The sequence below is a fragment of the Brachyhypopomus gauderio genome, chromosome 7 (genome assembly GCF_052324685.1).
Source record: "Brachyhypopomus gauderio isolate BG-103 chromosome 7, BGAUD_0.2, whole genome shotgun sequence".
NCBI classification, from domain to species: domain Eukaryota; kingdom Metazoa; phylum Chordata; class Actinopteri; order Gymnotiformes; family Hypopomidae; genus Brachyhypopomus; species Brachyhypopomus gauderio.
Genome location: NC_135217.1, coordinates 5,140,487 through 5,156,587, shown reverse-complemented (window position 1 = coordinate 5,156,587; position 16,101 = coordinate 5,140,487). Strand labels below are relative to the sequence as shown.

The 16,101-nt window shown below is 48.2% G+C and overlaps 1 protein-coding gene across 2 annotated transcripts in view; it reads right to left on the bottom strand.

Annotated features, from left to right (window-relative positions):
- Nucleotides 1–265: 265 nt before the first annotated feature.
- The window catches only part of tmem132e (transmembrane protein 132E), a 185,542-nt gene continuing 169,706 nt past the window's right edge, over nucleotides 266–16,101 (bottom strand). The window contains exons 6-9 of one of the 2 annotated variants that reach the window (XM_077011110.1): nucleotides 13,464–13,669; nucleotides 10,551–10,827; nucleotides 6,523–6,717; nucleotides 266–4,219 (exon numbers count right to left, since the gene is read on the bottom strand). In XM_077011110.1, coding sequence (XP_076867225.1) covers nucleotides 3,143–4,219; nucleotides 6,523–6,717; nucleotides 10,551–10,827; nucleotides 13,464–13,669 — 1,755 coding nt within the window. In that variant the 3' untranslated portion in view covers nucleotides 266–3,142. The remainder of the gene's footprint in view (nucleotides 4,220–6,522; nucleotides 6,718–10,550; nucleotides 10,828–13,463; nucleotides 13,670–16,101) is intronic. The other variant, XM_077011111.1, reaches the window with a different exon arrangement.

The following is a 16,101-nucleotide window of genomic DNA, read 5'->3' as shown; positions in this document are numbered from 1 at the left end:
GGAGGTTATTTTGTGCTCTCGTATCCTCTATAGCTCGAGGAACCACGTACGTCCTTGAAACAACGAGCTGAAATGGCGCTTTGTTCATGTACTTCAGTTCGTAACGAGAGAACTGAGACGAAGGAAAACGGAAGAAAACGCCTCAAACTGCTCCCGCAAATCTCACAGAATAGACGAACAGATGGAAAAAAGACCAACGTTGCGCTCGACTCCCACCCCGACGCCATTAAAATGTTCCGTGCGAGCATTAAAGAGACCAAACATGTGAGTTTATGCATTGTATTTTCTTAAGTACTTACATATAAGCGGGGAATACAAGGGTTTTGATTCTTTTTTTTCCAGGAGAATACAGGAACTTGTAACAGTGCTCTGTACATTAAGAGTGAGGCAACATCGCACTGCCGTGTATGAGCAGGTCCCCATAGAGCAAAGCCAAGTACTACTTCACATCACAGCGTGTGGCCGTGGCAAAGACCTAGTAGCAGCTCCCAACACACATCGTTACGGTTTTCACGGTACAAAATGGTTTGCATATACATATATACATGGAGGAAGGTATGAAGAGATCTGAAACGTTCCGTGGTGGTGGTGGTGTGACAACCAGATGTTCCCTCAGGACATTGACATGGAAAACCACTGAAAACAAAGGGGAAAAAAATACACACACACAATGCTTGAGCTGCTACTAGAAACTTGCTAGCAGTTGTACCAAGCATTAATACCCCTTGGGTTCACCTTAGTAACACACCGGACATGATACTCACTTTGAGGTTCATAGTACAGCTGGAAGGTAATGCATTCATCCTGAGACACCATCATTGAACTTGTGGTTTGAAGCTTTGGGTTGCAAACCAAAATCTTTTACTAACACTCAGGCTTTAGCGTCAATATAACTTTCCAAAAAACTTGGAACTGAGGGATAGTATTATCTGGATATAAAACTATATAGGTTGACCAATTTACACAATTTCATTGCCATTTCAACACACTGCCATAAGTAGGGTTTTATTTAATATACCCTTTAAATATCAAGATTGCTGTAAGTCACATAAGACAGAATGGGATGTGAGATTAGAGGATCAACATTAGGTCCTCTGAGATCATGAACGTGAACGCAGTGGGCCTAAGTTGAACCAGCAGAAAACAGCAATAAATAACAAAAAGATAGAACTGGACTAAATGAGCAAGACACATTTTATAAAATGGAGAAATTAATTATTAACTGCTGTACTTTATGACAAAAAAAAAAAAAAAAAAACATCTATCCAAAAAACCATCCTTGACTTGGTCACCGGTATCTCTACAACAGCTCTTCTCCAAACCACCAAATGCTTCCATATCCAAAACTAGCCCAAATATTTCTACACTAGTAAATGACAGTTGAAGGTTTTACACTGATCCTAATGTGCACTATGGAACTCTGGATAACTGTGTAAAAGAATTAACAAATAAATCTAATAAAAACACCAGCAAACCTCACTGGCATTTACTAGTGTAAAATCCAGACAGTTACGTGTGTGATTCTTCTATTCTTCACAACCAGAGCTCAACTTAAAAAATACAAACAAACAAAAACCACTTGTATAAAACGTACATGTATAAATAAAGAGTATGTACATAATTTAGCATACAATTCAGTAAAAGTAACTGATCGTATTTATTTGCTACACACGAATCTCCACCTCCCATACGTGCTGAAGTAGCGTATTGTGTTTTAATTAGAGATCCTTTTTAATGTTCATCTGGGAAGTGAAAGGTTAGCACATAAAAAAATAATAATTCCAAAGAACGGAGACGAGCTTATCAAACATTCATCCTCTCTCAGGGGGAACTGAATATCGCAATGGCAGTGCATGTCAGTAAAAGTTCTGATTGTAAGTGTACACAGGAGGGCTTAGGCCACTGCATGCCTGTAACACATGGTAACATAATGTGTCCTCTACTGTTTTTAATGTGGGGTTAAATAACTGTCACATTACAAACATTTACAAATTTGGGAGGACAATAATGGCTGATTGTGCCTTCAAATTTGCTTTTCATGCATGAAAAAAAAAAGCTGAAGAAAATATTTAATGTCACGCTGTACAAGCCGCGGCCGCCCACACTGTTCATGCCAATTTCAGTTCATCCAAACGTTTTGGGTAGTTACTACCAGCTTTCACCATTACTGAGGTGAATAAAACATTGTGTCAACACAAAGAGATGTTGCAATTATTAAAATTCATTTAATAAGGCATCGGACTGGACCAGTGAAATGAGTGACCCGGAAGGATCATCCAAAATTAGGCTTAGTATGAAAATGCTACAGACATATGAAAGTTATTTAAAAAACAAATGAGTAACCAAGCAACCGACCAACCAACCAACCAAACAAACCATAAAAAGCGTTACATCAAGACAATACTAAATAGGGGAAAGAGACAACCATTCAGTGTTTTTTCAATACTGACAAAAAAACTATCTATGTCCTAATGACAGTCTTTGACATTTACAGTAGAATGTTAGGTTGCCAGTGATGGACTGAGGATGACCCCCCCCCCCCCCCCCCCCCCCTCAAACACTCTGAGTAAAATTAAAATCTACACTGGCAAAGGCCTCTTTGTTGAAGAATACTTAGATGTTCAAAAGTGGAGGGGAATAGAAACAAAAACATAACAGAAAACCACAGACACAGTGCCAAGACTTTCGGCTTTCCTCTGAGGAGTATTCTGTCCATGCCAGGGTCGTCCCCAGGGTCGTCCCCAGGGTGGCCCCTCCACTGCCAAAGGGAGTGATGGAGCATGGGAGGAATCCACTTCGACTCGCCAGAACTTAAAACTTTGCATGTCCCTTAGAGACTGTTTGCCCTCTTTGCCTGAGAAAGGATAACGCACACTAAAGCCATCTGTGCTAGTGAGTATTAGATAGTCTACACTTGTTTTTGGCTTTCCATCAATTGTTTTTTTGTTCGCTTGTTCGTTTGATTTGCAGTTTTGAAAGTGTTCCAAAACGTGTGAACGGTTAGAAGGGAAACTGCACTGCGAGGACAGTCCCAAAGAACCCGGACAGAACATCTCGGTCACCAGAACATCTCCACTAGTGTGAGGGGAAAAAAAGTGAGAATATTAGAAAGGAAAGGTTCTTAGAAAGCTCCGAGTCACCATTATGCTATTTCCTTTATCCTGCGCATGTAGTCATGAAGTTCCTCTGGGTCCTGGAATCCCATGTCCTGACACACCCACTGGATGTCCTCCTCGTCGGCGATGGGGATGGAGTTGTAAGGCAGGTCCTCCGTGGGCAGCGTGGTGAAGGTGGTGAACTTGACGCGCTTGCGCTTGGAGGTGGGCGAGCTGGCCTCCTCGCCGCTCTCCTTAGCGGAGCCGCCGGAGCTGCCGTCCCCGCGCCCGTGAACCTGGCTCTGCACGCTGGTCTGCGAGCTGCCGCTGCTGTGGTGGTCTGCGTGGCAGCAGGGCTGCGCCCCCTCCAGCGGGTTGCTGGGGCTCTCCACCGTCTGCGGGGAGAGGTCGCTCTGAGCTCGCAACGGCTGCCCGTTACCCAGAAACACCCAGTGGTGGGAATGGTCCGTGTTGGCCTGGCCCTCAGGGGGGATGCGTTTGTGGCGGTACTTGAGAACAAATACAATGCAGTTGATTAGGAATACCAGAATGGCCAGGCAAAACACTCCCAGGAGGGCATACATGCCGATCTCCAGGTCGGTCATGCTACGAGGTGAGTGGACAAACTCGTCATCCTCCTCCGGGTCCTCCTCAGTCGGTCGCTCTTGGTTGCTGATGGTGGGGAAGTTTGTGTAGTCGATCGGTACGCTTGCAGGCTGTTCATTGGATGGTTCATAGCCCGCTCCACCCATGCTGGGATCAAGGATTGGTCTCCTCGTGTTGACGGGCACTTTAGTCTCCGTCTCCGTTTCTGACTCCACTTCCTCCTCAGAGTCATCGTCGGGCCCAAACCGCACCTTGACGTGCACTGGAGAGGAAGCGATGATGCTCTTCCGTTTGGTCTTCTGGCAGGCCTCACATATGGTCATCTCCACGCGCACAATCTCCCCAGACCCTTCCCCCTCCGCAACTACAACCGGCCACCTTTGCTGAGACTCCTGGGAAATGGATGCCACCTTGTCATCCAGAGTGGAGGCGTTGAGGTTGTAGTCCTTAGGGTCGTATATGCTGAGAGGGGCGGCCGTGTTGTCGCTGTAGTACACCCAGATGGAGAGCCAGGCTTCCTGCAAAACAACAAGACGAAAACAAAAAGAAGTAGGAATCAGTCACGGCATAAACACTTTCCTGAAGCACCGTGAAATTTTCAGACAGTCCTTGAAATAAACTGCTCATTTTTATTACACAAGAAAACAATATCATAACTGCATTATAAAAACAGACATTTACTCATGCTCAAACAGAAAGAAGTATCTGCACAAGAAGCCAAAACATATTGGTGTCCTCTGTCCTCTGCATAACACTGCTTTAAAACTCCTCTGCTGTCCTTGAAGTGCAATTCACGTAAAAGCCCAGTGAGCAGCACTGCGCAGGAACAGAGGGGCTCTATCAGCATGGGTGGCCCACCCCTCTTATATGTCAACAAGCCTCAGCCAAAATCACATGCTGCTGAACCCAAAATGGCAAAAAGATAAGTTCTCCATGGGCAGCCCACGGCATATGCCATTGGTTGGGCACCTGGGGACGAGTCTGAGGGGAAGAGGTGACAGTGGAGGGCTCGTGGTCGTGGCACCGGCCTGAAGGCGCTCCGGTTTGACTTTCTCCTTGGGTTTGGGTCGGAGCTGAGACCTGTACCTCCGTACTTCCTCACACCTGATAGGAGGCAGACAACAGGACAAGCTCCCCCTCCAGCTCGTGTGTAGCTAGTGCTGGTTTCTTCACAAACAGGGTAATGGGTATTTTGTCTGGTTCCACGCAGCTATTGCTCATTGGGGAAGCTTAAGTAACTTTGGCAGCAGTGCTGGTTTCAGAGTAACTCACATTCCAGCCCACACACCGTCATCCTTACTAGTCAAGAGAGTGACAGCCTCTGATGTGCACAGTCTGGATAAAAAAGGGGGATGTGCTGTCTTATGAACTTCTGGAGCTCGACAGGTCAGGGCACCAGCTCTCCACTAGATGAAAGTGGTCTGATTAGTGTATGGTGTTCAAATTCCAAATACCGAGGGCATGACACCGGGGTTGAGCACCTGTGCTTTACTGTAAGGACTGAGTGGATGGCTAATGTTTGGTGATACCATCATATTTAGTTCGAGGTACGAAAGAAGGGAGGAAAACAAAAAGAAGAAATGAAAGCAGGAGAAAGTTCCGAGCTCCCTCCCAGTGGAACGCACGGCACATTAGCATGGCAGGAGCAGGGAGATCCTCTCGCCGTGAGTTACGAGTCTCTATTAAAGGTTGGGCAGGATGCGCACAGAGCTTCCCCGGCAACGGTGGAGCGTGGTCAAACATGGGAGGGCGTGGGTTCTGGGCTGCTCGTTAGGCACGGCACCGTCTCGTCTGCTGCTCCCATGCCGGGTGGAGATTTGAATATGCTGAATGTCAAACAGACCTTTATTGCACCTATCGGCCCCGGCCGGCTGAGAGAGTCCTGGCTAATTGGCCAATGGATCTCCTGAACCGGTTGAGGACTCGTGCCACCAGCAGGCACACAAAGTTTGTCTAATTCACCTTATACACATCAGAGGAAGCAAAGGATCTGAAGCGAATGTCTCTCATCATTAGTAGGGCCATGCGGTAATGTTTGTAGATGGCATGCACTGCAGTATTCATAGCTGTAGCTCTACACACATCATTAGCATCTAGTGCAGTTCCGTTACAGTTCTGCAACGTGCCTTTGACGAATGCGACGTGCCTTTGATGAACGGCAGCTTTGGAAAATGTCTCCAAAAGGCCATGCAATTGGGGCCATTTGTGGTGGAGGATGGACCAAGCAACCGCGGCTGTATTCCCTACTGAGTGAAACCTCGTGTCAATAAGCGCCATACCCTAAACCAAAGGTCAAAGGCCTCGGTCAATGTCAACACCTTTCCACTAGCTACGCATTTTGTTTTTATAATTTTTTTTTCGTTTCTTTTCTCTCCAGTGAAAGTGAAGACAGCCACCTGTCTGAAGGAGAGTCGTTACCTTCAAAAGCAGACCTGTTATATTCTCAACCACGTCGAGGATTAACTGGAGTTGATAGTGTAAGATGCTGCTCTGATAAAAACGTAGCCATGGAAATCACATGTCCTTGAAATGGCTGGGTCACTCGTGCAATTTTCTCATCTTTCCTTCCATGTCTGATGGGTAACAAAGTTTGACTATGTACCTGCCAACTACAGTCTGTTCTTCAGACAACGTCAAAAGGTCAGAACGGAGGCACCAAAGAAATGTTATCCTACCAAAAACTTTTCAAGAAAAGGAAGGATAAGATATAAGATCAGAGCATGACGCACAGGCCGTTCCTTGCATGCATCAAAAACAAAAGTTCGGGTGATCAGAGGACAGACGACACAAGCAATGAAAAAAACACGAAAGACGTCGGTACCTGCTTGAGGGCGGAGAGTGTCTGTAGCCCTGTTGCCTTAGCAACCATGGTGTGGCTGTTGCCAGGACTGGGTTGAAGACTCAGGGCCAGTCCAGAGACGGCATGGATGCGCAAATCCACTATGGACACTTTCTCGTCCACGACAGAGAAAGGTACCTCACCCAATACTGCCTCCACAGCTAGCGGAGATTCCACCTGGGGGGGTAAAAAGGACAGCTTATGGTACACGTTTGGGCATAACATCTACAGAACAGTTATTAGATGAAGGAGAGCAAGGAGCAGCTTTCTAGACGGAGATTAGGTTTCATGTTGGAGTGCATTCCTGCATCAACTGAGTTTCTTTGTTGAAAAGCTTTACAGCTGAGCTGGTGTTCTGACCCCAGGTGGCAAACAAAAGTCTCACACAGCAGAGAGAGAGAGAGAGAGAGAGAGAGAGAGAGAGAGAGAGAGAAAGTGAGAATGAGAGAGACAGATGAAAACAGGTAGAAAGTGAGAATGAGACACAGAAGAACACAGAGAAAGTGAGAATGACATGATTACAGAGAGAGAGAGAAAATGCGAGAGACACAGATGAGTACAGAGAGAGAGTGAGAGAGAGAGAGAGAGAGAGAGAGAGAGAGAGAGAGAGAGAGAGAGAGAGAGAGAGAGAGATGAGTACAGAGAGGCAGCATGCCAGAGTGACAGTGAACACAGCCATAATTAGAGGTTGGATCACATACACTCTTGAGATGTTGACCAGAGTGCAGAGAATTGGAGGGTGACCCTTTCTCAAAGGTACACCTACGGTCCCACCAGCCTGCCACTTTAGTACCATGACAAGCCTCGTCTATCTCCTCACAGTTAGTGGAAGGGCACGAGGGGCTCGGTGCGGGGGAGGGGCCCCGAGGGGCTCGGTGCGGGGGAGTGGCCTCGCGTGGGGAAGTGCGGACGCCAACCTCCAATTCTGCCGTCTATTTACGGCTGAGACGTGTGAAACATCGAACCGCCCACCAGTCACTGCCTGCCTACACGCACGGATGAGCAGACGAACTGACACACACACATACATGCACGCACACATACACATGCACCACTCCTGGATATGTGCTCTGATGTGTGTGTGTGGTGTGCTACATAGCATGTTTAGAGGTTCATTTTCACACGAGGAACCTCGGTCGAGTGCACTGGAGAGACACTGTTACAGATTACAGGTGATTCTAACAGTGATCGGCTGAACCCCCAACACCACAGACCTGAACCAACCATCTCGAGCGACATCTAGGGAAGAAACATCCTTTCAACCTCATTCAATACAACAATTCAACAATTCTTTCATGCCTAGTAAAGAATCATTTTAAAATAACAAAATGTCTCCCGTCCACCACCTACAGATGATGTATGGTAGGAGCACGGACAGTCAAGTCATGGAGGAAAACCTAATTCCCACATCTGGCCGTGTCTCACAGAGGCTGAACGCCGTGTGGGGCTAAACCCCTGCTACCTCCACACACCATTTGCAGCGCATAGATAAAAAAATACAATTTTTCCACCATTCCCACAATCGCCAGGCTGGGAGCTTTCAGAATAACACGACAAACTAGGAAGCAACAGCACACGCCATTATTTCTATTCAAAAACCAGAACCATAACATTACTAACAATAATGGGCCATATAATTGGCTCAATCACACGGGATTTAGAGGGAACCAGATTTAACTAGCGACAACGAGGGTGGGGGTGGTGCTATGGGGGGGGGGGGGGGGGGGGGGGGGGGGGGGTTGTCCGGGGCAAAGTGAATTCAGCTCTTGCCCATTTAGCCCTGAAAGCCGATAATGACTTTTAATAACACTCAGAAACCTCCAACCTTTATATCGTCCATTTGGCCTTGCGCAACAATTACACTCCTCTCTCCACAACACGGTGCCCCATGCTAAAACAGAGCTCTTGGCAGTAAAGCAGCTGTCGGCGTGCGTGCTCCGAGACCGACGTGAACCCTGCACGCTTCACCTATCGCCTCTCGTCTGCGTGTGGCACACTCGTGCCCGACGACTCCGACTCCCCGCGGACACCACCGCACGGGCAGCGTGTCTCTCCACCCGAGGCGGGCTTCGGCTCGGCCCGGTCCGCACAGGTCCCCTCTCGTGGGTCCTCACGCCTCCCACGGACGAGTCCGGAACGGTCGGTGATGCTTCATCGGTCCTGTATGTTCTTGTACTCTCGGCAGACGGGGAAAGTGCCGTAGCAGGACTTCAAAGGAGCAGTAATTTGACTATGAAGGACACGGAGGAAGTCTGGGGGTGAAAGAGTCAGGTAAAAAAGGCCCGGCTCCTTCCAGACTGCTCTCTCTTCCCGTGGACTCATGCAGGCAATCACTTTTATTCCCCTCACTGCTACACCTACCGGTGTTTGATGTCTTCACTTCAACACAGATTCCACAGACTGAAAGATAAGGACAAGGCCTCCTTTTTCAAACGGGATCGCCGCGGTCGGTAGACCACGCAGGACATTTTCGAACCGCAGGCAATGCAACCTAGACTACACAGCAAGGGCACATGGGCCTCCTTCAGCTCATTAAAAACGAGGCTGTTACTAAGCAATGCCACGCGGCTCACCTGCCGATGTCGACTCAAAGCGGCTCTTCTGTGGAGGCGGGGGGGGGGGGGGGGGGCAGGAGCAGACGCCGGCCGATACGGAGCAGGCGGCCGGGGGACCGAGATCAAAGAAACACGGAGGCCGAAAACATGCCGCCGGCGGCTGGATCGTAAATAACAAGGAAATTACAAGCGGCGGTTTTTCTGATGGCTCGTTGATCGAGGAGAAGGCAACATTAATAATTGGGTGTCCCCCGATTTTTTTTTTTTTTTTACTGGTGACAAATTATTTTCAACTAGAGTTCTACATGGATGGGAGGAGAGCTGCGTGAGGAGTTCAAAAAGTTTCACAGTGGCCTTTAATTATTAATGACCTTGGTGAGTTCCCTCAGTAATTAGTCAACTTTTGTGCGTTTTTGTGCGTGTGTGTGTGTGTGTGACAAAGGACTTTGCTAGAAATGGGTGGGGGGTGGTGGAGAAGAAATTCAAAAGCAATATCACGTTTAAGCCCTACAGTTATTTCTCAAACTATTGTACTGTAAAATGAACATGTTTAACTTATTTCAATCATAACAGGTACTACTTAACTGACTGGGCCAACAAAACCGCCTTCAATAGACTTTTAAATGAGTGACACCCAAAAGTCCTGTGCAGTGCAGACACGCCAAATCTCAAATGTTAAGCAGACGATGGGTTTCTGAACGGCGCTGGACTGCACACAACGTGCTTCTCGAGCAAGAGGAACAGAAAACATGCCGTTCCATCGAGAGCGTCTGATTGGCTCATCGAATCGTATTTGATATCCAATTCTGGAGCCTTTGGGAAGGTGGAGCTCTACAATTGGCTAATTGTGTTGACCTTGAATGTCCTGCAGACACGGCGACCAATGAAAAGGCTGCATGTCCATCAGCTCAACGCAACTCTAACAGGCCAAGAGCTCATATGAACGCAGCATGCTGCAAGAATCTGACCCATTAAGGCAGAAGTAAATAAAGAAAAGGCTTCAAAATTCCTGACTCTCCTCGCACCGGGTGAGAAGTGAGGATATAAATATTGTGACACAGGAACGGCGGCTTTGACGAGTCTCTCAGGTTTATACACAGAGTTACAATATGTCATGGAGGATAAGGGGAAAAGGTGCTGAACTGCAGCTTGAAAGGAGGTTTAGAAGCACGCCAGCACTTAGTGCTCCGTGTTGTGGTGGACTTTTATTATGTAGTGTAGGGATTTGAAGGTTAGGCTTAATGGCAACCTGTCATGTCTAGGGGCATCACATTTGTCCAGAGGAAGCCCGTCTCTGCTCAAGGAGATCAGATCTGCTGCATACTGTAGTCTACCACGTCTGTTCTAGCTAATTTAGGTCTTGATGAAGCATGGTGGCATTCAAGCCAAGCGTGTTCCTCAAGAACCGAAACCGAACATCAGCGGACACCTTGATCTTCAGACTTTATGCTTTACCTTCAGAGTGGTGGAGCCCTGCTCCAGAGCCACCAACACGGTCCGATCCACTAGTTCAGCCACTCGGGGGTCCAGCACCCTCAGTGAGTCCTGAACCAGGTCGGTGACGTCCACCTGCCAGTCGGGCCCGAGCATTGTGATGGCCTGGGTGGCGCCCTCTGTGGACGTGGTGTGGAACTGCGTCAGGACCTTCACCCTGGCCCGCTGGTACTGGAGCGTGCAGCCTCTGCTCACCTTCCTGTCGTCGTCGTCATCGTCGTCGCTGTCGCGGGCCGACCTGCGGGGAAGGGCAGAGCGATACCGGTCAGCGCCGTCGCCCCGGAGCGGAAACGCGCCTATGCCAAGACCGTCCTGGAAGGAATTTGCTAGCACCACCGAGCAAGGCTCGTTTGCCACGTCTAACAGCGTACGTCGTGATATCGTGACTTCAACAGCAGGGGTCTGTTCGCTGGCACAACGCGTACATTCTATCGAGCACGTCGCGAGAGGATTTAGAACGCATCAAATGTAGCATCATCTGGACACCCGGTTCCAGCAAGACATGCATCAGTGAGTCCTGCACGCTGCATCCATACAAACCAGACCGATCTGTTAGCCCAGGGGAGGAGATGGCAACTCAGTCTCTCCTGCCTTACACAGAGACAGAGACAGAGAGAGAGAGAGAGAGAGAGAGAGAGAGAGAGAAAGAGAGAGAGACTCCTTGTGATGGTTGAGAGCTCTTCCTCTGAACAGACAGACACGCAGGGCTAATTCATCTCTGCGTTGACTTTCTCTGCTCTGATTACAGGATCTGTGTGCACAAGGTCTGCCTGTCTGCGGTTGACGAGGCACACACCACCCACCGATTACCAGCTGCCGGGCGGAATGCAGAAGCGATCATCACCACAATACGCCGACGGCTGGCAGCAGGGGACCATGGGAGAAGAGAAGAGATGGAGGGCGGGGCCGGTGGAGGACCAAGCTAAAGAGCTCACGATTGATTGGCCTTAATTTATGCCACTCAAGTGCTGCTAAGAGTCTGGGTGCAGAACGGAACGGAGAGGAAAGTACCAAACAGACGTCCTAAAGAATTGTGTGTGTGTGTGTGTGTGTGTGTGTATGTATATATATGCCACTGGCAAAACTTTACAGCATATATACTGACAGAACGGAGTGTGTGCACGTGTGCGTGTGTGAAAGAGAGAGAGAGAGAAAGAGCCAGAGAGGTAGAAAGAGTGAGACGACCCAGAGAATCAGCTGAATAAGTGGAACTTAAGGTCAGACCCAAAAATCAATGCCAACCCCCCCCCCCCAACACACACACACACACACACACACACACACACACACGTGCACACACACACGCACACACCCAGCCTGCTCTGCAACCATCGCAGCCTTTCATCAGTGTAGGAGGAGGGGGAAACATTCGTCTGGATCACAACCTGCTCCAGCAGACATTATTGATGGCCTGATAACAATGAAATATTATCTCACTTCCCAAATATACACAAGCACTTGGAGCTTTATCTGTGTTTGTGCTGCACTTTACAGTACGGAACGCATACGTACTACACACAGAGAGCACAAACAGAACTTTCTTCAAGGATCTCGGGGATCTGCGTCGAAGCTTACAGCGGATTTGCCTCCAGTTCGAAATTGGATTAGTATCGCCGAATCAGATCACATTTCCATCTCAAAGGCCCATCTGAACGAATTCAATTAAGATGGGAGTAATTATCTGGCATGCCGTGTGTACAGAGCCCAAAACATCAGCTGTCCATTCTCACTGTTTTCTTTCTTTCTTTTTTTATTTGCTTTTCAAAAGTGATGCCATCCTTTCTGCAAGCAAGCCGTGTGGAGGAGTGAGGTCACTTCTGGGGCTGGGTTACGTTCTCACGGGGGCCAGGGCCACACGCTGTTTACGCCCTGGTCCGGAAGGTACACTGAAGATACAGGGTTCTGAAGGTGCAGTGTGGTGAAGGTGCAGTGTTCTAAATGTACAGTGTGGTGAAGGTGCAGTGTGGTGAAGGTGCAGTGTTCTAAATGTACAGTGTGGTGAAGGTGCAGTGTGGTGAATGTGCAGTGTTCTAAATGTACAGTGTGGTGAAGGTGCAGTGTGGTGAAGGTGCAGTGTGGTGAAGTTGCAGTGTGGTGAAGGTGCAGTGTGGTGAAGGTGCAGTGTGGTGAAGGTGCAGTGTGCTCTGGAAGTAACTGGATAACAGGATTTCTTGCTGTTTTTGCTCCTTAATGTAGCACTGGACTTAATACTAAACAATGACTATAAAAGGGAAAAAGATCTGCAGTGCAATAAACTGTGTGGCTCCTGCTTAAATCCCCCCTCCAAATTATATAAAATATGCTAAATTCAGCAAGTTACCACCACAGGAGATGTATTAGCACAGGTACAAATGACACTGCCCATTACACAACAGAGCTGATGATTCTACAACAGTGAATATGTATATAATGCGTTTTTCGTTTTCACATCTGCATATTAATTCAGCAGTGCAGAGAAAAGCTAAAGATGGGAGCTAATCAGGGTCTGGAGTGTTTTAATGTACTGTGGAGTGTGGTGGGAGGGAACAGGGGGCGGGGCTGTGGTGGGAGAGGACAGGGGGCGGGTGTTGTGGTGGGAGGGAACAGGGGGCGGGGCTGTGGTGGAAGGGAACAGGGGGTGGGGGCTGTGGTGGAAGGGAACAGGGGGTGGGGGCTGTGATGGGAGGGGACAGGAGACGGGGCTGTAGGTGGGAGGGGACAGGAGGCGGGGCTGTGGTGGGAGAGGACAGGGGGCGGGGCTGTGGTGGGAGGGAACAGGAGCGCGGCTGTGGTGGGCGGGGACAGGAGGCGGGGCTGTGGTGGGCGGGGACAGGAGGCGGGGCTGTGGTGGGAGGGGTCAGGGCTGTGGTGGGAGGGGCCGTGGGAGGGGCTCACCTGCGGTCAGGTAGGATGGGGACCCTCCAGCCCTTGACGAAGGCGAGTCGGCTGTCGGAGAGCTGCAGGCGCAGAGGTAGGCGTGGCACCCAGACGGTCAGCTCCAGCGCTGCGCTCAGGTGCTCGTAGCTGAAGATCACACGTGCGTTCATGGAGCCCCGCGTCTCCTTACCGTTCACGAACACGTAGTCGCAGCTCTTGGACACCTGGACGAGAGACAGAGGAGAAACTGGGTGGACAATCTGTGTGTTGTCAAGCAAAATGTCCCCAAAATATTGACATGCACCACAGAATTACATGTATATGGAATATAGAGCATATACATACAGTATACACCCAACTACACACACACACACACACACACACAAACACACACACACACACACACGCACACACACACACACACACACACACACACACACTCATGCACACATTCTTATATAGATTGATAGCTGATATGGTACTGTGTCATATTTCCTTGTCCAAAGATGTTTAATCAAAACATGGAACCATCACTCAAAACGGAGGAGCTTTGTGTGGGTCGTGGCTGACCAGGGCACCCAGCAGATCTCACTAACTGATCCTATTTTCCTATCAGGACTGATGAAAAAGGTCAGCGCTGTTTTTCCCCCACATCATCACGCAGATATTTAGTGTTGCTGGTATTCAAGTTATTATACTGAATTCCATTTACTGTACGCTTCATTCATTATATAATTCTGGGAGAAGTGAGACCGAGTGTGGATGTGAACAGCAGAACAGCTTTTAAAGGTCAGGTCCATGTGTTGGGCTCTGTGCGAGGTTCAAAGGTCAGGTTCATATGTGAGGTTCAAAGATCAGATATATATATTATAACTCCGCACTTGCACCCGTGTGTGTCTGTGTGTGTGAGGTAAAGGCAACACAGGTGTCTGAAATGTCCTGTTTTAATATATACAAGACATTATGTTTCGGACACCTGCACAGCTGATAAAGCACCTCTGTGTGAAACGTCCTGTTTCTCTGGAATGTTTTGAATATCTCTTACTACAGGACACTGCAGCTTAGATCCAAAGAGAAATATACATGGATATATAAATATACATGAATGGATATATAAATATATATCCAAAGATTTCTTTTCACGATCAAGGAACGATTTTTGAATATTATCATGAATATTTAACCTGTCTGCACTGCACCCACCTCCGGGACACTTGCAGACAATCTGGTACACACAGAAGTCATTAATCCTCTGCCAGTAATATTCGAACAATGACAGTAGAGCACAGTGGCCCATCACCACGAGCGTGGCCTGATCTCATCACTCATCACCCTGGAGAGATACGCTCACAAACAAACAAACTCTTTTTGTATTGTTTATTTTTTTCTCGTAGTCAGTCCAGAGCCTTCGAACAAGCATAGCAAACTTTAATAATACATTATTTACCATAATATATAGTCTGGCCTTTGCTTTGGGATACCATCAATGATTTATCTGAGGGTCTCAGGCATCTGACGGTGTAATCAGAGAAGCTAATCTCAGCCTGCAGGAGCAGAGGAGGAGTGTTGCCAGACCTTGAGATTCGCTGCAGTTGGATATCTCTGTAATAAAACCCTCTGGCCTCTCAGACGGGACGCTCTTTTTCCATACTATCAATACCGTGAGATTGATCAGTTGGGAATGGCTTGTTGTCAAGTTGTTTGTCTGGTGGCATCTTCTGATTGGCCGATCGCCCCTTTCAGTACTCCTACTGCTGTTTTATATGTTTTCTGGTGGTGAGTCTCTGATCATATTAAAAATGTCTAAATAAAATGGGAAAATACAAACAAACAAAAAAAAACAACCATATAGAGTTTTAATAGAAAAAAAGCATACGTTTCCATTACAAGGAACACGATATTCCAATTCATGTTATTATGGTTTGGCTTTAATAACTGTTGTTTATTTTGCTGCTTTGAAACATAGCGCTCACAAGGCCTTTAAGAATCGCTATCAACATTTTTTACCTCCCTCTTAAACTTTTAAGAGCTATACCACCTTTAGGGTACAAGTCTGTACGATAACTGCAGTTTTACAGCTTATTTTATTCTCTCGGTCATTTAGATTTGTGTTTTTTAAGACACAAACCTTATATAAACCAACCAGGTGATGTTGCTCAGGACCGGACCAGTTGGGTCTGATGAAGGGCACAATGACACCAGCCTTGAGCTGGGATCGAACCCATGACCACTTGACCAACAGCCAAGCCATCAGACCGCTGAGAGCAGTCGTTGGTGCCACTGAGGAATTGTACAGCAGGGGCTTCCAAAGCAGTAGCGGACTCCCAAAGGCCAGTTAAACCAGTTTGTATGCCTCTCCACGCCTGCGACTTCCCTCAGTAAGCTGATCCGCAGTGGCTCCGAGGGGCCTCCCGTAAACTCCCTTCTTTGAATCCTGATACCAGACACAGTATGGATCACAGGCCTCTCTAGGGGCGGCTAGTGGCCCGCTGCCCCCGATGCTCTGGCCACAGAGATGGAGGTCTAGGCAAGGTGGTGAGGATATGCCCAGTGGCGGAGGGATATGTCCGGCGGCGGAGTGATTTGTCCGGTGGCGGAGTGATTTGTCCTGCGGCGGAGTGATATGTCCGGCGGCGGAGTGATATGTCCGGCGGCG